Source organism: Perissodus microlepis, chromosome 17, assembly GCF_051167445.1.
Source record: "Perissodus microlepis isolate ML-2025 ecotype Zambia chromosome 17, ASM5116744v1, whole genome shotgun sequence".
NCBI lineage: Eukaryota > Metazoa > Chordata > Actinopteri > Cichliformes > Cichlidae > Perissodus > Perissodus microlepis.
In genome coordinates this window covers 26,615,714-26,640,504 of record NC_140477.1, presented here as the reverse complement: position 1 = coordinate 26,640,504, position 24,791 = coordinate 26,615,714, and the positions used below count along the sequence as shown (strand labels likewise).

General features: G+C 39.9%; 1 protein-coding gene across 1 annotated transcript in view; it reads left to right on the top strand.

Annotated features, from left to right (window-relative positions):
- The window catches only part of gmds (GDP-mannose 4,6-dehydratase), a 179,656-nt gene that overhangs the window by 122,893 nt on the left and 31,972 nt on the right, over positions 1–24,791 (top strand). The window contains exons 8-9 of the mRNA XM_084910240.1: positions 19,064–19,182; positions 19,516–19,612. Coding sequence (XP_084766366.1) covers positions 19,064–19,182; positions 19,516–19,612 — 216 coding nt within the window. The remainder of the gene's footprint in view (positions 1–19,063; positions 19,183–19,515; positions 19,613–24,791) is intronic.

Sequence of the window (24,791 nt, the reverse complement as noted above, 5' to 3'; positions counted from 1 at the left end):
GCTTTGCAGATGAAGTATTAAGTGGTTCCATTGATTTATGCTGCATTACAAAGAATTTGACAGAATTTCTGCTTGACCGTGACGAGGAAACAATGAGGTTTCTGGATAAAACTTGCTGTATACACATGCCCTTGTGCACTGAAGACACGACCACCCACGTTTACCGCCCAGCAGTTCACCTTTCTTTTGAGTGTGTAACACTGAATTTAAAATCAAACCTTTTAATACTTTGATCCTGTTCCCTAACCTAAACCACTGCCCTCATCAGGACTTTCCCTTAGAACAGTCCCGACTGTCCTTTGGCTCCAAAATTCTGCTCACTCATTAAAATATCAGCTCTAGTATTTTCCATGTAAGTGTATAGTGGAAATAAATTGTAAAACACTTTGAAGGACCAGCGAGTGTTGGTGTTGTGTGTGATGAGAGGGATGTAAAACATATAGCAATTTAACACCAATTCTTATTTTCACAAAATCTACATAAATATGAAATGTTTGAGTAGGAACAGGCCCAGTTTTTAAGTAGTTTTTTTCTTTTAGGCGCTTTTTGGAAGACTTTAAAAATTGGAAAACTCCAAGGTACTCTCTCAGGTCATGGTCATGCTTTGTTTTTTATTGTTTTTTGTTGTTGTTGTTTTTTAAACCTAAGACACATTTCAGCAAAAGCATGCAACACATTTCATATAGGCACATTACTGTGTTGTAACAACACAGTAGGAATTTTCCAGTTGTAGGGTTTCACCAACTTTCACCTCGGGTGAAATTGGAATCTTCCAGTAGTGACGTTCTCCCAGTAGGAATCTTTAAAAGGGGTGTGAGGCAGCAAAAGCGATGTCAAACAGAACATAATAAGATCAAGCAATAGCGTTAGTTACAAAGCTTATGAGTGCATCTCAAATACACAAATATATAAAATATGCAATTTGTTAAAAAAGTGGTTGAATCTAGGTTTGATTATGGAATCTGTAAATCCAAAAAGCTTTGGTTGAGTTTTTTTTTTTAGCTTGTTACTGCTTTGCTTTGCATGAAAAGTGCATTTTGTCAATGCCAAAAGCTTGAATGGCTTTATGCCACAATCACACTAAGGAAGCCAGTGGCTGGCGACCATGACAACTCGACCAAAATTATTGAAAACATAAGCAATAAACTTGTGATCTTTTTGCCTTTGATATTGTTGCTTTGAAGATGAGGACCAGGTTTCACAGTCATTCGCTGTCTTCAAAGCAACGTTGGTCAAGTCAGCGATAAAACAGCAATAAAACGGCAATAAGACTGAGTCAGTCTGCTTTCAGTTTGCAATTGAATGGGGTGGAGCTAGCAATTCCATGGAACTTGACAATATGACTATTAACTGTGATGAATTGACAGAAAATGCATTTTTATCCTATTTACATATAAAGGAATTTACTTTAACTACTTTTTTACTTTTAGGGCCCAACCACTACCTCATAGACTGATGAAGAAATTCAGAAATCACTCCACATATAAGTTGCTGCAGGACTGCAAAATAATGTAGGCACTCGACAAGATTTATTTTTATGTAAGAGTATAACCAGAACAGTGGAAAAACGTTGAGTCTCATCGCCAAGATGCATCGCCAACAAGTTATCAGCGCAGCAACATGTTGGCAATCTGTCAGATTTTATAAAATTAAGCCTTGATTATACTTTCTGGGTCGATACGTCCACTAGGAATGAGTCCAAGTGATATAAATTTCATCATTAAACAGTGAGCATAAGGGTTTGTGCAAATCTGTGTGCCTGCCTCTTTTTTTGTTTGTTTTTTGGGGGTTTTGTTGTCGTTTTTTTTTTGACTGCGCAGACTTGTCTGGGGAGAATTTACATTACAGTGCACCAGCTATCTATGTGCCCCGAGCAGGGAACTTCAAGACGGCTTCAAAGAAGCATAACAGGAATGACTGCTTGGTCGTGATATCTCCACCTGTCCATGTCCACTTCCACTCTCTCATTTTTTAACATCCATCCATCAGTATGTGGGGATTGAATTGTTGCTTTCTATTTTACAAATCTATTCTCATTTTAAGCTTGTTACACTGATTTTCTTTCTTTTTTGTAACAAAAAAAATTAAATACTTTCCAGTCTGCAGTGTAAATCTTTACTTTCAGCCCTCAGCTTAATTCCTCTTTCTTTGTGGAGGAAGTGGGCTGTCCTCTGAGATGAAGTCTTCCTGTAGTGACTCCCACTGCAGCTCCACAGGAAGGGTTGGAGCAGGAGTGTAAGAGCAGAATGAGTCCACCCTCAGGCAACGGCACTGGGATGGACCCATTCAGTTTGGCTGAGGTGGAACAGAAACGTTGATTTCCAATTAAAATACAAAATTTACTTTTACCTGAGAAGGTTCACTGAGCAACAGTCCAGTTCTTGTTCTCTTTAGCCTAAATGAGATGCTTCTGATGTTTGCTCTGGTTCAGGAGTGGCTTCAGTGTGATATTGTAGCTCCTGTTACAGAAAAAGTGTGTACCTGGTGGTTCTCATTGATAGTTCTTTAATAAACTTTTTTGGCAGTCCTCTCAAGGCTGCTGTCATCCCCGTTGCGTCTGCACCTTTTTGTGCTACACCTTCCACGTAGCTTTTTACTATTATACAATGACCATCAATAGCTTATCCTCCATGTGGAGTACAGTGAGTTGACGATCTTAACATCTGTCAAGTCAGTAGTGTTTACTGAACTAAGTTGAGAGACAAGTGGTAAATGGGCTGGTTCTTGCATAGCACTTTTCTACTCTGAGCATTCAAAGCGCTTTATACAGCTTGCCTCATTCACCCATTAACACCCCTTCATACGTTCGCACGTGTGTCCTTTTTCTACGTAAGTGCTTTCTATCTAATATTCACACTCATTCATGCATAAGAACAACTTCGGGTTAATCTTGCTCAACGATGGCTTGAGCAAACCGATATCTAACCACTAACCTTCTGACTAGTTGGCGTCCTGCTCTACCTCCTGAGCCACAGCTACCCCAGGTATACAGTATTTTAAACAGTTTTATATTGGAGTTCTTTCTTTCATTAGATGTCAGCCATGATTATTAAAATTGTAAAAAATACTTGAAATATTTCATTTTGATTTGATTAGATTTTCATTGGGATTATGGGTTTCCTATATTTAAGGCAGGAATTTTGGTTTTGGCTTTATCAGTTGAATTTTTCCTGCACATAAAATTAAAGATTTATGTTTTGCAGTTGCATGCAACACAGTTATTCAACACTGGTTTCAACCTTTAGTAAAATGCCACGTTTTATGTTAAATCTGTATTAGAGCATAGGGCAGTTAACATTTTACAGTAGTAGGCTCTCTTTGTCAGCTGTAATTGTGCTGTACATTTTAAACTTTAATTTCATAGCAAGAAAATGCAAGGGTATAAGGAGCTCTCTTGAGAACCTTTCACACACACATATTACCATATGTAAGGAATTTGCAAAGGTCAGCATGAACCACTGAATCTGACCAAACTTAGCCGCTGCTTTATTATCCGTGTACCCCTCTGGGTGTCTGACTGTGGAACAATGTGGAACAACAACCACAAGACTGTGCAGTCCCTGCTGACGTGCTCCAATACAAACACAGCCTCTCTTGCTCTCCCTCTCTCTCTTCTTTTCAATCTCTCTTTCTCCCTCTCCCATAGCCAGGGGTGAGGCATCTGTTTCCTATGCTCAACATGTGGAGGCACTGCATATAATACAAACACACACACTACTGTTTACACTACTCTTGTCTTATCTTACTCGCTGGACACATTAGAGGAACATTTCAAAGCACACACCTCTAGTAGGTTCAAAGCTCGTGTGTGTATGTCAGTATATGGTTCGTATGTGTGTAACTGTGGAGTGACCGTGCGGTTTGTTTTGATGACACTGACTGTTAATCGCTTGTCCTTTTCAGTGTCGTTTGGCTTTGGGTTTGTGTTAATGTCCTGATGTTATCACCTTAGTATCAACAGGGACGCCGCTCTCATCTGATCTGCTCTCCCTGCTGATAACTGGTGCGTGTGTGTGTGTGATACTGTAGGAAGCACTGGAGTTATGTTTACTGTGCTTTGTGGTTGCGGGAATAGCGCAGTGTCTGATGGCCATATGTGTGTGATTGCTTCAACAAATTATAATGAAATTCAGTTTACAAGCAAGGATTGCAGTCGTGTGAAAAAGAGAGTTTTCACAGGACTCTGTGCAGCACTGTGAAAAACTAAGTACATGATTCAGTAGCTTATAGAAATATGTTTAGCTGCACTAATCTAAATGAATCATTTTCTACGTGAACATTTTATTTGTCTTTCACATCGTCATGGAGGAATTTTTGCCCACTCTGCTTTACAGCATTGCTCCAGATATTTGAGGTTTACTGGCATTCATTTATGCACAGCTCTCTTAACGTCCTGCCACAGAATTTCAATCCTGCTGTGGTTTGTACTTTGATACTTTGACTATTTTCTTTTATAGACTTGCTGGTGTGCTTCTTCTTTGCACAATAGATCTTTAACCTGCATTTGTGGAAAGCATATAGAACTGTGTTCACAGCTAATGGTTTCTGGAAGTTTCTGAGGGAGTGATTTCAAAGACAGAATCAAGTCTGATTTTAATTTAGTGTCGCCTGAGGGCCTGATGATCACGGGCAATATTGACTTTCCGCCTTATTCCCTGAACACAGAGATTTCTCCATATTCCCTGAATCCTTTAAGGATGTTATGTACTATTGATGATGAGATAATTAAAGTTTTAAAATTTAACTTTGAGGAACATTATTCTGAAATTGTTCCACAATTTATAGATGCAGTTTTTCGCACATTGTGGAACCTCTGCCTGTCTTTACTTCTGACAAAAACTCTTTACGATCATCTTTTTATCTCCATTCCTGTTATTGTCCTGCTGCCAGTTCACCTAGTTACTTGCAGTGTCCCTCCAGCTATCTCCTTTATGTTCCACTTACTTTACAGCCTTTTATTGTCTTGTGTTTGAAGTTAGAATAATCAAAAATTCTAAATCATCTAATAGTTTTCAGCAAATATTAAAATGTCTCAGCAAACAGTTGAATAAGCTATGCATCTATGAGATTTGCTGATCATTGCATTGTTGTTTTAGTTACACTGTACAGAGCATCCCAATTTTTTGGGAACAGTCTCTTTTGTTAGCATGTTAAGCATCAAGCATGTGAGTTCACGTTGAAAACCCAAACAAGCTAGCGAGCGCAGCACCAAGCTGTTGTGCTGCTGTTCAAAGCTAAAATGTAAAAAGTGCCAGATACAACAGTTGTGATTAGTCTCTTAGCAAGTGTCTGAGACACCAATTCAGATGTGGTGTCAGAATGTAACTGATCCAGTTTTATTGTGTTACATATTTCTATGTGAAATACTCATGTTCTGATGACGTTAGCCGGACGATGAGTCTGTCAGTAGCAGCAGGTGAAAGTAGATAGCCGATTTGAAAAATTCCCACAGGAAACTGCGGTGTGTGCCACTGTGCGTCAGGAAATAGTGAATGTGTTTTTGTGTGTGCGTTTCGGGCCGCCCTCCCTCCCTTCACCCCTGCTGTGGCGGTCAGATAACATTAATGAATCAAGGCACTTAAAAGAGAGATAAAGAGCGTGGAGGATGAAGGGGATTTTATCTGTTTTTAAAATATTATGTTGTGCCCATTTTGTGTTTTGCAAAAATGATGAATGTGCAGTTTCCCAGCTGTCCCCGAAGACCCCCCCAATGATCTTTCGCTGAATTTCTCTGTCACCCACTCCCTTATCAGTGTTGTCTCAGTTCATGCAGATAAGACAAACTACTCATTTGACAGAACACAGATTTTTATTTTTCCAAAACCACAGATTAGCTTCAGTGATATTCTTTAATTATTATTCTTTCATCTGGCACATTCTCTATTTTGCAGGATAACTATGGTGTCATTATTTGGAAGCTCTGAAAACTACTTGCTCAGTTTTACATAAAGTGTGTGGTAACTCACCATGTAGCCAGAGCCCTTGTTAACCCTTCTCCGCAACCTTCCATGCCAATCAGACTCATTGCATAACATGATGTGCACTTCTCGAGAAATGTAACTAAAGATTCAGCCCACAGTGAGTCTGACTGACGTGGAAGGTTAGGGAGTAGGGTTAGGGAAGGTTTCTGGTTACAAAGTAAGTTAAAACATAGATTTCCTGCTGAAGCATAATTCAGGGATTAGGCCTCACTGACATGGGCCTAGAGACCAGTCAGCAACTGCCTGGCAATCTCCTGTCACTAGGGAAAAATGTGTATTCCCCTTCAGTTCACAGGAATTCACTGTAGGTTCCTGAGTGAAGCTGGTCACACAAAGGGTGGTGAACCAAAAACATCCTTGTGATTGTATTGGTCACCAGGACATAACCACGGTCAACCCATAGTTTCTACAAAAATGTGACTGGTGAATTTTTTGTTGGGTATGGCAGAACTGCTCAAAAATTCCAAAATGACAAGTGGACATAGCTGACAAATGGACATGGGTCCTGCATTGCTTCCATCCAAAATGTTTGTTACTTCTACATTTTTTGTTATTTTTACAGCAATCATTATAATCAATACTGCTGCTGATGCTGATGGAAAATGTCAGTGTCTGTCAATACACAATAACCCACTGCACAGATTATTAGGCAGACGCTTCAATATGACTGCACAGGTTGCTGCAGTGCAGAAAGAAGGCATGAAACACAATAATGTATGGGTGGTGTGTGTCACTATTTTCTACTGTTGACACTAAAATAAAAAAGTAAAACTGTTAAATGATGTTCACTTAACATTACAAAAAATGTTTCTCTATAAGAACTGCCTTTAAAAATGCTTGATGCCTAATCCAACATGACGGTTGGCCTCTGCCCTTCTTTAAATATACTAACAACATTTTTAAACATGTGACAAAACACCATTAAATTGTTCAGTCTGTATTTCTGTCTGTTGCCTGCTTTTCAGCAGGAGAGTTGCTCTTCCACCTGCAGTAGGGATTTTACAATAATTGCCGACCTTTGTCTCAAACACACAGAGTTTGGTATCTCATGCACACACCTGCTCTTCATTGTCCAATTTGTGCAAGTGTAGTAGCCACAGAGGAGCGTAGAAACGGTAAACAGGCTGATAGTATCTCCGATGAGATCACTGTAGCTTGAAATGCATTTTAGGCACAGAGACGTGGTCCAGCATTGACACATGCCTTCACACACATAACAGCTTTGAAGGGGAAAGTGACCATTGTTCCAAGTGACAGATTAAAAGCAGGGCAGCATGTAGGAGCACAATCTGTGTTCAGGCCTGTTTACACTGTAAACAGTCTCTTTCTTGCAGTTCAGCTTCTGTTTTCAGCCCCCCAAGGTCAGGGGTCATGAGTTCAAATTCAAACAGTCGAGGAAGTCTGGCAATTCAATTCGCAAACACCCGTACAGTTTCCTCACCGCCCACTTACTAACCTCTCGTCTTCTGATTTCTGCCTTAAACATTGCAGGAAGGTTAAAGGATATCTCCTCATGCTTTTTAATAACTTTCATTACATTTCTGCCTCACTCTTTCCTTCTTGTCATTTAGGTTGACAAATGTCTCTCATTTTTAACTGATCCGTCTGAGTCCAAATTCCCATGGAATTATCTCTTTTCAGATTTCATGGAAAGACTAAAAATATTCCAACTACCATAAATTGCATCTACCGCCTACGATCAGACTGTTGCAGCCAGTGACATCCCACAATTCCTGATAACATGAAATACACAAAATTAGCTTCCTGTGTCACGTTTATCTCCACTTCACATACTCTCAGGCCCTTACCCCCCTTTTTTAAAATAGGTCTCAAAAACTAAAAACAATGCAGTTCTTAGAAGTTATGGATGGAACTAAACGTTTTTTGTTATTATCATGCTCTCATTTCTTTTTCCTGTTCTTCTTAACAGATACTGAAAAATTAGTCATGTGATGTTTAGAAATTGTGTTTTCTTCAAATATGTAAAAGAGAGAAAGCCTCACATTTTAGAAACTGAATGGGAATATTTGACATTTAAATGCTGAAAAACAAGAACTTGTTAACTTTGCAGCATCATCGTAAGCCACCGTGCGTCCACTTTATTCCGTCACTGTAGATTTTACCCTCGCTCCCAAGAATCTGCTGTGACATTCTGCTTGGATATTGCGGTGTATGGTGAGAGATATAGAAATAAATATAAACAATAAGCTTGTTTGTTACGCTGTGAGGCAGCGGTCGTCCTACTCATGCTTATGTTTGTTTTTCTTCCTGCCTCGTCAGAGGGAGCTGAATAAAGAGAGAACTTTTCTGGCCTAACATCACTCCGCCTCTAGCTGCTGATGCCTTCTCTCTGACAGGATGCACATTCACATGCATCTTTTTTACTGTGTGCAATTCTGAGTTAAAGTCAGTTAAATAAAGAGCAGAAAATCTGAAGCAACTATTTTAAACCTTTTAACTATTTTAAACACGGTTCACATCCTCTGTAGCCTCTGCACACTGCCTATTCATAAGCCAGCTATAACAGATTAGCATTCAGCTGCTATATTTAACATTACTTAACTCATGTCTGTGTGGATATGTGTGTCTGTGTTGCTATCCCCCTTTTTCTCCCCAAAAATGGTAACACACCCACATCGAATGAGAGGGCTCCTTTGAGAAATGTGTTTCTCGGGTTCTCACGGTGTAAAAATGACGCTATCGCTAAACTCCGAGAATCAGCAGCTCTGTCTGCATTACATGGTGCTTTGCCCAACCTCTGTGTGTGTGTGTGTGTGTGTGTGTTTGCATGCATGGACAATTTAGTTTGCTATGTATATGTGTGTGAATTTGAGACTTAAATAGTGAATGACACTCTTTATGAGACCCCTGTCCATTCCTGTGGTGAAAACATGGAAAGACTGTTTAACTGCTCATACAGCCAGAGGTCATAGCCAAGTTCAAGTGTGTGTGTGGACTTCCCCATGCTTGTGTCTATGTTTAGATATACAAACCCACTGATAATTTCAAAGGAATGGGTGCCGGTTTGATTGATGGATTGGTTTATCAATATGAGATGGCTGAAGGAATTTCATTTTCCTAGAAGGCAGCCTCACTGTTTGACTACAATAAAATATTATTTTGATAGATTTGCAACATACAACGTCCTTTCACACAGAAGAGTAAATCACACACACAAATGTCCATTGTCACTGTTAGCATCATCAGTGATTCGGGTTTTTATCTAAATAAAGTCATATGTCACCATATGGAGAAAGCGTTAATGCCACATGTGAATGAATACAAGTTTTTATTGGTGCCGGTGGATTAAATCTACTATTTATAGGCTAAAAAAACACATTTAGAGTCCTCAGTAACAATTGAGTGCACTAAAAAGTTTTCAGAGCATCCACTGAGGCTGACCACTGATGCGAGGCCCGTCCAGCAGCAACATGGTCAGAATGAAACTGACAACGCAGAGGTGCGGTTGTCCCTGCGTCATCCCTGACCATGTTAAAACTCTGTGTGTGTCTGTGTGCACGTGTGTGTGGGTGTGGGTGTCTGTGTGCTTGCGTTCAGAGTGAGGTCAGACTGCAAATATAGCCTCTTCTGTCTTCAACTTAACGTCCAGACAGCCTGTGTCTGACAGGGAAAAACACTAAAGTCTCTGACTTTTTTGGTCAAAATACAACAGGAGAGACAAGCGGGAAGGAGGGGGGAGAAAGGGGGAGGAGAATGAAGAATGAGTGTGTGTGTAAAGGGGGTAGGAGAGTTAATAATTTCAGCCATGTCTAAAAATAGGAATCTTGGATTTAAAAAAAAAAAATAGAACAATTTTGAAAAAAATAAAAGAAGCTGCTCTGCTAAAAATCACAGCTCCATAGCAGCCATTTGGACGATGTGATGGTGGAGCCTGGGAAAGTTGTGTGTACTAGCATGTCTGTGTGTGTATCAGTGTATGTGTGGAAATGTAGCCCTAAATTGAATGATTGAAGTTCTTACTTGCATTTAGGCACAAAACGGTTGGAAAGCAGTCATGTTGAGGCTGCTAATGCCTGGTCTGTCCCTGCGTTTACCTCATTTGGCCTGTCCGGGTCTAACCTAAATTCGTTTGGTTCAGCCAAGTATGGTCTGGACTGGTTCACGGTTCTGTCAAATCCTCCCCTGCCCTTTACTGACTCACGAGAAGACATTTGGGGATTTTCAGATAAAGACAGATTGAGAGAGAAAAGTGAAACATATCTAAGTTAAGTCACATAAAATATGTTGGAAATGAAAACACGTTAGATGAAACTTCGATGCTCAGGAACGTGTGGAATGTTAGCCCACCAGTCTCCATTTCAGTGCATTTAGTCTGCATTCCAATTTGATATCTGGTCCATGGCTGTCTAGAAAGAGCACGTCTAATGTGCTAAAAAGACATTCATTTAAATGTTATTTTTACCAGCTGGTTTATCTGTACTTGTTCTACAGCGTGCGGCAGGACTTAGTCACAGAGTCGCAGACTGAATGTCTCTTCATGTCCAGCTTCAGAGCCTTATGAGTTTTTTGTGTTATGTTGTTAAGGATGATTACTAGTTGCCAGTGTGCAAAGTAATTCTGTTATGAGTAGTGCTGTAACTAAGTGGTGGCAAAGGAAACACTGTTTCATTCAACATAATTGCATGAAATAATCCTGACTTTCACAGTCATCAAAAGGACATAAATTTTATATATAGTTTGTTAGCTACTGTTAAGGTTTTGTTATTTATATACACTACACTTCACTTCATATTTAGAGCAGACTTGAACCAAATTCTGCCACGTATAGAAAAAACATTAAGCTACACATGTTGAACATTACATGATATGAAACAAGTGCAAATGGAGAATACCCAGGATTCTTAGTCTGCTATCTTTCAAAAATGAAAGATTTATTTCCCACTGATCTGGGCTTAGTGCAATCATGAAATTTATCTGATCAAAGTATAAGTCAGTGAGTCTGACCTGCTTTCAACAGATTCAGAAGGAAAAGTGTCAAATGCTACCTGTAGTTAATGCTGCAGACGTGTTTCAGCCAAAACCCGACTCTAATCAAAATTCCTAAAAGCGACACATAATCCTGCAGAGTTGTATCTGCTTCTCTTCCTTGCATTGCTTATTTGGCTTTTAAAATGTTTGTACAGGCATGGACTGTGTGTCATTGCTGTGTCGTCAGGAATTGTTATGTGATACACCATTTAGAGAAGCAAGGAGGACTCTTGGTTTATGAGTCACTTGCATATTGACAGCTCTAAACACTTTGTCGGGCCATTGGGGAGGGTGTAAACATGTAAGGTAATGTGTTTTACAGCAATGATGCACAAAGAATAAAAGGGTGATTTCGGGTGTATCTTTCAGAGGAAGCCACAGTTCTTTGGAATCATCTACACCAGCGGTCCCCAACCCCCGGGCCTCGGACCGGTACCGGTCCGTGAGTCGTTTGGTACCGGGCTGCGAGAGTTGAGGCTCAGGTGTGAAATGTATAGTTTTCAGGGTTTTTATCGGTTTTCAGCGTTATTTTGTTATCGTTTTTATCGTTAACTCTGTTTTCCTGGGTCTTTTCACGTGTGTTATGAATAAATCTTCTTTTTTTCGGTACCGGTACTAGTTTTATTTTGTTGTATTTATCCGCGACACCTTAAAGGCCGGTCCGTGAAAATATTGTCGGGCATAAACCGGTCCGTGGCGCAAAAAAGGTTGGGGACCGCTGATCTACACCATTATGGAATGCTGTAGAACACATTCACAGGAATGTTTTATTTAATAGACAAACATATACACACTTATCAAGTGGTTGCGAGTTAGTGGTTGTGGTTTAGTTACAAATATACATATAAGACGTGAATACAAAAAATAGCATCGGCTGTATGTTCTTGAGCATTACGAAATATATTTGAATCATCAAAATGTTGCATAACTATATAAAAGGAAATTGAATACTGGGAGGGGGGGGCTTACATGTAACATCAGTTTGGATTAAATTAGGCCTCAGTCACCCGGGCCTAGAGACCGGTCAGGGACCTCCTGACATGTCTGGATTCTAGAAAAATGTGGATTCCCCAACCAATTGGCAGCTGGTTGCTGGAGGCTTCTGGCTGTAGTTGGGTGAAGTTGGTCTTAAAAAGATTACTGCCCAAAAAACCTCCCAGTGATTGCTTTTATTACTTGTAGTTTGCATTAAAGACGCCGATTTGTGGGCAAAGACCTGGGGTCAGTGACTAGTTTCTAATCCTCCATGCCTGTTTCACAGTTTTCACCGCACCTCCAGCAACCAACCACTCACTAGCCAGATGGGCAATACAAATTTTTCCCTTGCAACCAGTGGTTGCCAGGTAGTTGCCAACTGGTCTCTAGGCCTATGTGACTGAGGTCTTGGAGCACAAGACTATTTGCAATTGTTGTTGGAAGAATGTAGAATGTAAAAAGTAACTGTAGGCTGTGAAAGCAATAAGCACTAATACACTCTAACTTCTTGGCTAAGTAAGCCTGGCCGGAGTGCATCATTGTGCTGCAATTCTGAAGCCACCAGACAATTCTGAACACAAACTGATGGAAAAACACTTCAATAAACTATTGTTCACAGACTTCCCTCTAGTTATTTTCTGACATGTGTAATGTCTTAGAAAAATGATGTTAAATCCCTTCTGGGGTCAGAGAAGAGTGGAAAAAAATCAGAGTGAAATCAAAACGTTTTACTATTGACAACTGAACCACTCTAGACTATTCTGGATTTTAGGCAGAAGTGAACGAGCCAACATTGCAGCATTCACACCTCAGTGGGGGTGGGGGCTGACGAGTGGCAAACGAAAATCTGGTTTTCTATTCACTTTCTGAAATGCTGGCAGAAAAACTGCATGGGCTATGAACATTTCTGGTTTATTGAGGATGGAAGGCAGAAACTGGGAGAAAGGTCTTATCATTTGCAGCATCTTTTAATGACAGCTTTATGAAAAAGTATATGAAAACCATGAACATAGGAAGTACAAGCAACAGTGGACTCATTTGAAAAGTCATGAAGACTTAAATTGTACTGATGAAGAACTTTGTAGAAACTTTAACGAAAGTAACCCCTGGTATTTGTCTTACTCTGAATTGTTGTGAAGTAAAGAAGGTTCTTAACACAAAATAAGATTATTTTTTGAATTGTTTTGAAAAATATGATGAATTTGATGTTAAATATAGTCATATATAAACATCCACAGTAGTAAGAGGTTAACTGCCCTCAGTCTGGTATCAGCAGTGGCCCCTAGGTCATTCTGAAGTCGTCATTTCAATACTATTTGCCTAATCTCAGTACAAGATGGCTGTAGATGATTGCCACTGTATCCGGGAAGTACTGGCCCTTGATGGATGTGGGTCCGAAAAGACCAGCCGATAACACACACTTATGACGTACGTGGCCATGTTTGAGCTCAAATGTGACGTATCATAGTATCATAACATAGTAGTAAGTGCAGGTCATTAATCTCATTATCAGTGGAGAGTGGTGGGCCCGGCAGACTGGAGCTGTGTCTGCTCGAATTCAAGGCTTGACTTTGGTCCACGCCAGAAAAGAGAGCATTTCTTTTAACTTTTCAGGCTTTAACATTCTTGTCTGGCAGCTGTGCAAGCATGTTGTGGAACAGGGCTGAGAACCTCTTAAGCTCCAAATGAGCTGGAAAAGCCAGCTCTGGTCGAGCTCTATAGCTGAGAAGACATGAAGTCGCAGCTTCTCAAAACTCTCTGCAGCACAGCAGAGTGAGCAACATGTTATATTCTAACTGAAACTGGTGTGACCAGTCCGTTTATAAAGCTCTGTATGTGTTTCTGGAATAATTTGAATAAATGCCCTCATGAATGCATTTATGCTTTTCATGTAAAAAGTGGCTTTGCTTTACATTTGCATGTTTGAATGAGGAGGAAAGTGTGTGCTGGGGCCGATGGCTTTGTGCAGGCGTAATCGCAGCTCTATTAAGTGTTCACTGTGAGCCATGCCACATGTCAGCTGGAGTCAAGCAGCTAGAGAGGGAAGATGGAGTGGCTATAACAGCCTGGGAGAGAGGCGAGACGCAGAGTGGGAGAAGGGAGGATGGAGGGGTCAGCAGAGGAGGGAGGTCCAGATAAGTCATCACTTAAGTTGTGGTTTGGGTGCTCTGTTTGTTGTAAGATGCTTTTTAGGCACTTTTGGAAAACAAGGAATCGAGTATAAGATCTGTTTTCTGCCTGAGGATTTAACACTTGTTTAGCAAAACAAACCTTTTATTCTCTGCCAGCTTGGAGATGATATTCTCTATCGGAGAATATTTTATCGACAGAGACTGTGACGCTATTGCAAATTACTATGTATATATTATTGAAAGGCAGTCAGCAGTAGCAGAGAGTTGGTGTCATAGTGGTGAGATTGCACTTTGTGACCTGTGCTCAGTACTCTGAGTCAGCAAGCTGCCTTTGGTTTAAACCAGGGATTTTCCCGCAGCTCAGTCCCTTTGGTTGTGCTCTATCTGTGTTCTATCTCACAGGAGCATATGGAAAAGATTAAATATAACACACTGTAAGAAGAAAAAAAGAAAGAAAGTCGCAGCCACGGCAGTTGAATGCTGAAGCCACGAAACTTCTACCGTATTAAGGGGATGCTGCCCTGCTGAGGTCACTGCTGAGTCGGTTAATATTGAATCAGTTATCAGATGCCTGAATCTGCACAAAGATATTTTACATACATTGATATTTTACTTGTTAACTTTTTTTATTGGTGTAACATTTTTCATCAGATTTTAATTTGGCATTCATGGCCATTTCCAAATCAAAGTGTTTTAAGCAGGCTTTACGTTTCAATGATTCCCTGTCAGCTACAGAAGGATGGCATTTTATTATAAGATGTAATATTAAACTTTGAATTCAGTTTTAAAGCATTGCATGTATAATTTTTAGTACATCTTTTACTGTAGGCCTCCAGCATGTTGGGACTATGTTGGAAAAACGTCTCTTCAGTCTATCAGTCATCTTGAACACTGAGCACTGGTTTGGTTTTAAGTCTTTAATAAAAATAAAAATAAAAAAATAAAATAAAATTATAAAGAAAATTCAATAGATTTACTGATTCCTGAATCATATGTATACAGAACTCTGTTTTACAAGATAAAGAAGCAAAGCAAATAAAATACAACAACAACAGATAAAAAAGGAAATAATTTGTGTTGATTTTTTTAAAATGAAATGATTATAAAATTTTGCTTTAACATGCATTATAACTCAATATGGTCACGTGAGCTACATAATTAAAAGAAGTAAACAACGTAAATCAAAACAGGAACATGTAATTTTGGATTGCAATGTCAGTAGTTATGCCATTACATTTAGTTCACTAATTACATTAGTAAACTATGCATAATATAGAAGCAAAGTTACTCTCCAGAACTCTTTATATTATCCAGTTTGTTTGAAAATCTGTATTGTAGAGTATTTTAATAACTCGAAAAGCAGATCTGGCTTGTATTTTAATAATTACAGATGTCAAATTGAGTAACAATAACAACAAGAGCTGTACTGAAATCCACATTTCATATCACTTCCAACAGAAATCTAGAACTCCGAGACAATAGAAAAAAAACATTTAAACGTTGGTCAGCTCGGTTTCCCCTCGTGTGTGTCAGAATATGTTTCAGGTAAAGGGGTCCGCAGTGGTCGCTGGCTGTTTCTGAGCTGCAGTCAAGTGTGGAGTGTGTGATGGGGGTCATCCTGTGGCCATGTGAACAGGAAGGTGCGGGTTCAGTGTGAAGGGCTGAACCTCTGAGCTGTTTATCAGATAGCTAATGAAGCAGAGCGATCCTGAGGGAGGAGGAGTGGGAGAAGGGGAAAAAAGAGGGTAAAAGGTAAAAGAAGGAAAGCGGGTGTAAAGAGGCCGAGAACGAGATGGAAATGTTGGCGTATCCGCGGAGAAGTTATCGCTGAACGGGCTGAGATGAATAAACCAATCTTCCGTTTCATTCTTCTTTATTCCCACTACAATACGTAGAAAAATACACATCAGAATATTTATTACATATCCTTGTTAAAAAAAAATCAGCAGAGGCCATATCACTCAGCTCCTGCCGTAAACATTTTCTCTGGCTGCAAGAGAAGCAGACCTACGTTTCCAATTCCCATCATCACAGCCATCCAGTTTACTGCAGGCTACACATCCATCAGTGGGGTTTTTCAGGAAAAGGGAATGAGCCTGCTTCATTACAAGTTCAAATAATCAGCCAGTCAGATGATCAAAACAGTATTACAGTGTAGATGTCAGTGTTTGATATTCCACTGTTTCCAGTGATGCTTATTCCTGCTCACGTCGAAAAGGAAAGCGCTGACATATTTTGGAAATGGCAGACTGGGAACTCACCTCTGATTAAATTCTCAGGATTGATGTCATGTCTGTATTGTTGATATAAATTTAAAATATTGTAGTGTAATATGCTGGCTACTTTTGTGGTAACACTCAATTATTTTGTATAAACTGTTTAATGTAGCAAAAACAACAAGAAAAGAAAGATCTGAATGAAATTGACATCTAAGTTTGCCTTTGCTGTCTAAAGATCTTCAACATACTATAACGGATAAAAGCAAACACTTCACTTGTCTTCACTCAAGACTCGTGTGCTTCATGTTTATGAACATGCCGTCGAGCACTTTGGAGCTGGAGCTAAAAGAAGAGTGCAGGAATATTGCACAAAAATGTCATAGCTCAATTTATATCCATGATCAATATTTATGCCATTATCCATGGAACAGTTTAGTTTTAACTCAAAAAGATTTAAAAAATGGAATTGAAACTTTTTATTGTTTGATGATTGAATATACATGCGTCTGTATAGACAGCGAAAGTTTAGAAAACTACAGTTTTGATCTTTATGGACTCCTGTTAAAACATCGGGGTCCTCTGCGTCTGCAGTTGTTGCTGTAGTAATAAAACGTTAAAGTGGTTTACACCATTTGACCCACGGGGCTTTCTGCTTTCAAATAATGCATAATCGGGGTCAAAGCCATGGAAAAACATAGCAGTTCACAACATAAAAGGTTTAAACTGTCGAACTGCTAATGAAATATTCTGTTACCTCTTCTGCTTGTTTGTTACTTATGATTTGTCAGAAGCAGCCGTTTGTAAGAGAATTACATTTTCCTGTAAACTTCACAGGCCCAAAATGTGGCAGCAGACTGAATAACATATTCTGATGACGCCCTGGTTGCTTTGTTGTGCTGTCAGTTACACGCCGAGTTGCAATTTTTGTCTTGTGTAGCCGTGTGAGAGTCTGGTTTGTTCATCAGAGGCCAGAGGGTGAGAGGTCAGAGGTCAGGCTCAGGGGAGTCATCATTGTTGAGCGCTCAGGTGACCCTGAACGATCCTGAGGTAGAATGGCCCTCGCCTCCCTGAGGAAGTTCATTCCATCACTGCTGGTGTGTTTGCGAGAAGGCATGTGCTTAAACAATGCCACAACAGTGCACAGAAATGTGTGCATACAGTAGTTCAGCATGCAAGCTCACAGCATTACACAACATTTAGAATAAGAGAAACGGGACTGTTTTTTTTTTCACTACTGGTGACATTATCATAGAATTGTAAACAAATTAGCAGTCGCTGTTACTTTGATTACTATGAAAATCTGATGCAAAGATTACTATTCCGTATCACAACTGACTTTCTTTTGACTGTGTCAGTTTTTAAACTGTTGTGTGAAAAAAGTACCACGAACTGGTTTTCGGGGTACTTCTGGGGTTGTATCAGTGCATGTTGGAATCAATCGGGTACTGAACACTGAAGTTTAAACCTTTTCACAGATACACTAAAAGGTTTTACCTTCACGAGATGTCAGGGGTTTTAGTGATCACCCAAACGTCTAGAGGCTCGTTTCATTTGTTGTTTCATCAAAGCATCGTATCGAGCAGTTTAACCTTTGTCTTTGTACTGTTTGCAATCTTTTAAACTTTAATGCACAGAAATGTTTGCATCTTTCTGCACAAGTTTTACTGCAAAACAAAAACGTTGCCAATAAACTGCTGACAGGAAGTTTTAAGTGTTAAATTTGACCCTTTACCCATAGCACTGAGAAAAAATGATGAGATGTCAGAGATTTTAATCTGCTGATATATTTTATATTTACAAGCCCAGTTGTTGAGATATTGAAGGGGAAATAATGAAGAGTCAGAGAATACATGACATTCATGACTGTTTATAGAAACTTAATATAACAGCTGGGTTTAATTTCACAGTATTTTTTTCTTTTTCAAATAGCTGAAGCAAATAAATAAATAAACTGAAATGAGTTAGCACAATTTGAAACAATAGAGTCTCAATTACACACTGATTTTAGTCTTGTTTATATAGAAATTGCATTTAACATTAAAGAATTACGACTAGGCCTTCTCTGTCACTCTCACTCTGTCTTCTTCTGTGATTTTAAAAAGTGGAGACATGAGCGTCTGTTGGTCTGTCTTTGTGTCCCTGGCGAGTTTCTTCTAATCATGCTGGATGTGCCAGGGGTCAGCAGCTCTGACCTGCTGGCTCCAGTTCACCATAAATATTATGGATCCACGCCTTCGCTAGTTGTTTAATATAGCACCGTGTCCGTTAAGGGACCTAAAGTAATAGGTTACGCTGGGGTATCTAAGCTAATAATAACGTTGCCTGCACAGTGTAATTAGGAATAGTAAACACGAGTCAGGATATAAGGTTTTGGAAAATTCATTTGTATTTGTGGAATTTCATCAGCTTCTTTACTTTCACTTTATGTGTCTTAAAATATCTTTGAGTTGTTAGAGTATGTCAGTTGTGCAAAGCTGTTGGCCTGAATGCACGTGTATTCATGGCCACGTGTGCATTTTTGTGTGCCAGCAACACAGTGGGCCTGTGGGAGTACTCTGTCCTCCTTTCCCACAGTATGTGTCCCCTGAGCCCTTGTAGTGACGTCAGGGCAGAGGTATGGGCGAATGCCCCGCTCAAAGGTCGCAGGTTCACTTCCTGTCTGTCAGGGCTGAGTTTGGCACGGTCCAGTGTGGATCACCGAACTGTCTTTATGATCTCTCAGTACTTTGACCTCTCTTGTCTTTGTCTCTGTGTCTGTCTCTTTCAGGCTATGTGGCTGATGCTGCAACAGGAGGAGCCCGAGGATTTCATCATAGCAACAGGGGAGGTGCACAGTGTGAGGGAGTTTGTGGAGAGGGCCTTTGGACGTGTGGGAAAGACCATTGTGTAAGTCAACATGTCAGTATTCTTTTTGCAGTCAAAATCACAGATTTGCCTAAAAGGCCTCAATATAAGACACCCCCAACCCCAACTATGTCTCTTGTCTTGGAAAGATTCCTCCCATGTTTAACCTGTCATTCACCTCCCCTCTTATGTGCTGTGAGATACTGACTTGTGGTGAAGGATGTGTTCGTTTGAGGGGGGGGAAAAGGCAGGTGACATGTTTTGTCTGGATGAGACTATAAGGAAACAAACTACACAAGAAGTAATCACGGCGCTTGAATCTTGGAGCAGGTGTGGGGAAACTCTTAGTTCCTGCTAAGATTTCTTTCTTTCCAGGTGGGAGGGAAAGGATGAGAAGGAGGTTGGCCGTTGCCAGGAGACAGGGGTGGTACATGTGAAGGTGGACCCAAAATACTTCCGTCCCACCGAAGTGGTAAGTCAAGTTTCTCCTACCATTTGTGTCTATATGTATAATGCACGTGTATTCATGCACCCAGTACTTACACCTTTGGTCTGTTTGCCCCTCCCTCTGCGTTCTGGGAACCTGGAGATGCTTGCGATACTGGTCTGTATAAAGTCTATAATACACATTTGTACATTTGATCCCAGAAACCTTTGGTGATTTTTCTCTCTAACTGCACAATACTGTGGACCACACCAACCAACGGAGGCTTCAGAATGAAAATGGTTTACTATAGTGGTGCAATCTATATAGTTGCATATAATTTATAATGCATCACGGCACATATTTATTGTTCTATATAAGAATGTTTCATGGTTTTTCTTCGTGTATGTGATTGCCGGTAATTGTGTCTGGCACTATACACTTGTCAGCTACAGTGGATGCAGTCATTTGACAGCCTCAGGCTGCTTATTGTATGCTTTTTTTAAACAGCTGGAAACAAGCCAGATGATCTCTTTAAGAGTACTGAAGGCTATATCCTGCCACCTTATGCTAAGTGCGTCCAACCTGGAAATTTTTAATACTAACAACTTGTTAGTTTGACTCAAAGGGTTAGTGAGGCAATTCTGCTGAATGAGAGGCTAGTTTGATAGCACAGGAGAGATATTGGTGCCTCTTTCGTGAGATTGTGCTTGCTGAGATGATAGTTCTAAAAATCAAACTCATAATGTTAGCCAGTGTATTACTCCTCCATCTCTCGAAAGGTGTCTGCTGAATTTGGGAGGTCTTTCTCTCATCACCCTGGTCAAGGGTTATTGCAGTTACTCCCTGTGGACATTCTAGGGTTACCCTGGGGTGTTGTGGCTGAGATTAGCCATCATCCTCTCAGTTTAAAGCAGGAGCTCCTCTCTCCTGGTGAGATTAGAGTTGAGATGCAGTTGAGTGATGGCAGAGGATTAGTAAGGAGCCCCTGGTGACTGACAGCTGAAGGTACGGCAGCACTGGTTACACACCTGGGCCTCTATTCTCTGTCCGTGTCAGCTTATTCACTCAAGGTCCTAACCCTGTATCTGTATGGACAACTACTCTAAAATATGATCAAATCAGCGTACATGTCCATTTCTGATAACCAGCTAATTTCTCTGAGCATTGCACAATCTGACCTTGGGTAAATTTTCTGGGACATCCACTCTGGGGAATATTGTGGCATTGTGTTAACACACATGTGAATGCTCCAGACTGCAAACTTCTGATGATCAGTCAAGTGTATCAGCACATGGCTGCTAGTTACCCTCTTAATTCCTATGGATGCAGCAAGGGTGTGCTGTGCTGCATCCTTTCTGTGAAAACCTTCTTTTCCACATGACTGTATGCCCTTATTGCTACCCAGCACTATAAAATTTATCATATTGATAGCTTCCTAACAAGTGTTTGAACACAAGAAAGAGAGAAGCCAGCATTGAGAGCGTTATTGTTGCTGCTTTTCAGTCGAGTCACCTCACTTGACCACAATTATGGTAAACATTCAAAGAAAAACTATTCATGTAGCAAGTGTGGAATAACTCCTAACTGCTGACCCTTTGCTGCTTCCATGGTGTATTGCTATGGTGCTCCATGTTATTAGCACTAGCAAAGGGAACACTGCTCCTGATGTGTGGTGTTATAAACACAGAGCAATAACAAAGAATGAGCTTGCATGGATAACAAGGGGAGGTTGCTTCAGTAACAGTGGGCAATTTCTCTACTCTTTCCCTTTGTCCTTTCTATACGGCTTAAAGAGACTGAAGGATGTTTAACCTCTGACCCCTGTAGACAGGAAGTGACTGACACTGGGCTCATAGCTCAGCATTGTGCCTCACCTCAAGTGGAAATACCTGTCATCAAGTGTGTGTGTGTATATCCTAAGACTTCAGCTGACTCAGACTCTTTTGGTGTCTTGTTTGCTGTTTAGCAGTACAAAAGTTTGAATGTGTGTCTGTGTGGGGCCCAAAACAAGGTAGGGGTGTGTGTGTGTGTGTGTGTGTGGAGCACGGAAGGAGTGTTACCTCAGGCTGTGTGCTAATATCTGTGTAATTCATCATTAATTCTGTCAGAGTGTGTGTCTGACATGAGTTTCAATCCCTTGGGACAGAAACTCCAGCAGGTGTGCCTCACATGTGGTGCAGTGTGTGAGTGTGAATGTGTCTTTTGTGCACATGTGTGAACCCTGCAGGGCTACCGGCTTGACAGCCCGTTTGTCCGACTGTGGAAGCAGTTTACCCAATGTGGTGCGTGCTGGTTAAAATGAAAAAAATAAAGCTACCAGCATTTTGCACCAATAGTTAAAACGTGAAAGCGAAAGACATGCAGTGCAAGTTGCCAGGGCTGTTTTGAGGACAGCTACAAGTTTCACACCGCTCCAACTGTCACGACTTTGCAGGGTTGTCAGTCACTCTTGGCACCATATGGGCTTCTGTCAACGCTCCTAAAGTTTGGCTCAGGTGAGCAGCCTTTGCCTCAGCTTTACAAAGGTGTGTCTGCGCACTACTCTCTAATGGTTCTGATTAGTTTTGGTTGCCAGGTATAATACCAAGGTGTGATCAGATGGGTTCTTATGTCTGGCTTTCTGAGTTTCTTTTGTACCCAATTGTTTTATAAGACTGGTGATGTTAACTGTAAATGTGCATTTGTTCTATGTGATTTGTTAAAGAGGCGTACACACTCACATAAAGGGCACAAAAGAGCACAGGTAGAGGGAAAAACTGGTCTATAGATGAGTGCCGTGAGTGGAATCCTTGACATTTTATTTTTCTGACATGGGAAGTTGAGTACAGAATATGTTTGGCATGCAAGTGACGATAAAAAGTCACATCATTTTCGAAAAAACCTTCCACTTTACTGGCGTGCAAAACCAAAAGTAATAGCAGAAGCAGTTAGGATCTATCGCTGTAATTTAATGGATCTCAAAAGATGGGTTTAAATAAGCATATGATGATTTGTATTACAGTTTACATAGCCTCCAAAAGTATAATCGAATACATTCAGATAGCTTGAATTAAGCCTTCCCCAATCCCTACCTTACACTAAAGTCTCTCCCAATATCTCTACAGTATTACTTTTTAACATACGTCTTTACTGTATGTTAAAGTTTACTGCACAACATGTGTGCATGTGTTTACTACCGTTTCTACATGCTGAAACATGTTACGATGTCACAGTTTTAGGTTCCCCCTAAAACTCTTCCACTGCTCTGGTTTCCAGCTCCATGTTCTTTAGTTTGGGGTTTCAGCACTTCAAATGCTCTCAAAAATACTCAACTTTGCTACTTTAAATTGGTAAATTTCCTCTATGAGCTGTGTCATCTGCTGCACCAGCTGGTGATGGGAATACTTTTGTCCTGTGCATAAAATCAACACGGAGCAGTTTTTAACAGGTCAGATTCATGAATTTCACTGTTTAAAAATATCTGCATACTGTTAAGAGCTTATAAACTCTGTTATTTTAAATAACGTCCTATGCACAGGTCACCACTGTAGGTTGTTCAGTGGCCCCAGGAAGTTGAACCTGATTGACATTCATGATACAGCATCTGGAAAACTAAGTTTGATGTTAGTCCCTTGAGTTTCACATTAGAGAAGTTTAGTTTTTCCACTTAACTCTCCATAGCACAATGTATACAGTACAGTAGTTTGCTTTTGAGTGCATATTACCTAACAACGTGCATTATACAGTTGACAGTAAATGTGGGGATTTTTTTAAATTCAGTTTGCCTCCTTGCCTCATTTAAACTTCAGCATGAAGTATTTATTGCAGATCACAATTTGTCTCTCTAAACAAAGTTTGGGGCCAAGACGGCTGTATTTGTCTGTGCAGAGACAGGTGTGCATGTCACTGACTTGGCGTTTAATCGCATGCATGTAGACGCTTGTGCATGTTCATACTAATGCACCCTGGCTGTCATACTTCCAAGTTCATGTGCTGCTGGAGGGTGTAAACTGCTGTGAGTTGATTGACAGCTCTGTGGTTTTTCTTCTACCTCTCATGCAGAGAAGGAAAAGTGATGATAAATGGGAAGTTGTCTCTCAGTCTGTCCTTATGTTTCTGTAACCCGTCAGTGTGCATGATGGGATGGCAACTGTAATTCTTCCACTATCAAGTTTATATATTGTAAGTGCACACTTACATCTTTTTCTAAATCATAGTAATCCCAACGCTTGAACCCAATCACCGGACCCAATGATTATTCTCATTTCCAGCTTATATTTTTTAATCTTAAACTCTTGTAAAATAGCTTTGTGTCAATGACAGTTCAAAGTAATCCCTATTTATCTTTTTACTCTGCCTTGGTTCAGCCCCTTGGCTCATTCTCAGTCAGAAATAAGCTATTTTAGCTTCTCTCCCTTTAAGCCAACTTTTTCTGACTGGCTGCTACCAAAGTTATGAATAGAAGGTGAATGGGGCTTTTGTGCTCATAGCCAAAGCTTTATGGCTGAGGTGACCAGATTAAGGATATGCACTCTCCTGGATGTCATACATGTCCAAGAGTACAAAAAATGTCTGAAATGGAGCATTTAGAGTCTGATACCTGTGATTTTGGCTCAGGTGAATTACCTTCTATGAGTGCATGCACTGTTCACATTAAAAGTTAGGCCACATTTAATATACACATCTATCATTGTGTGTATATTTTATATATATATATGTGTGTGTGTATATATATATATATATATATATATATATATATATATATATATATATATATATATATACATATATATATATATATATATATATATATATATATATATATATGTATGTGTATATGTGTATATGTATGTGTATATGTGTATATATATATATATATGTGTATATATATATGTGTATATGTGTATATATATATGTATATGTGTATATATATATGTGTATATGTGTATATATGTATATGTGTGTATATGTATATATGTGTATATATGTATATGTATATGTGTATATATATGTATATGTCTTGGTGTAAGGAAAGGTTTGAATCTCTGGGTTGGCTGGGACCTATATGTGTGGACTTTGCGTGTTCCTGTTGTGAGCTCTTGGGTTTCCGTCAGGCACCCCAATTTCCTCCTGCAACCCTAAGACATTCATGATGGGTTCATTGGTGATTCTAAATTGGCCACGGATGTAAGGTAGATAAACACTTAAGTGTATAGATTAAGGCTATGTTTGAGTATATGGGTAA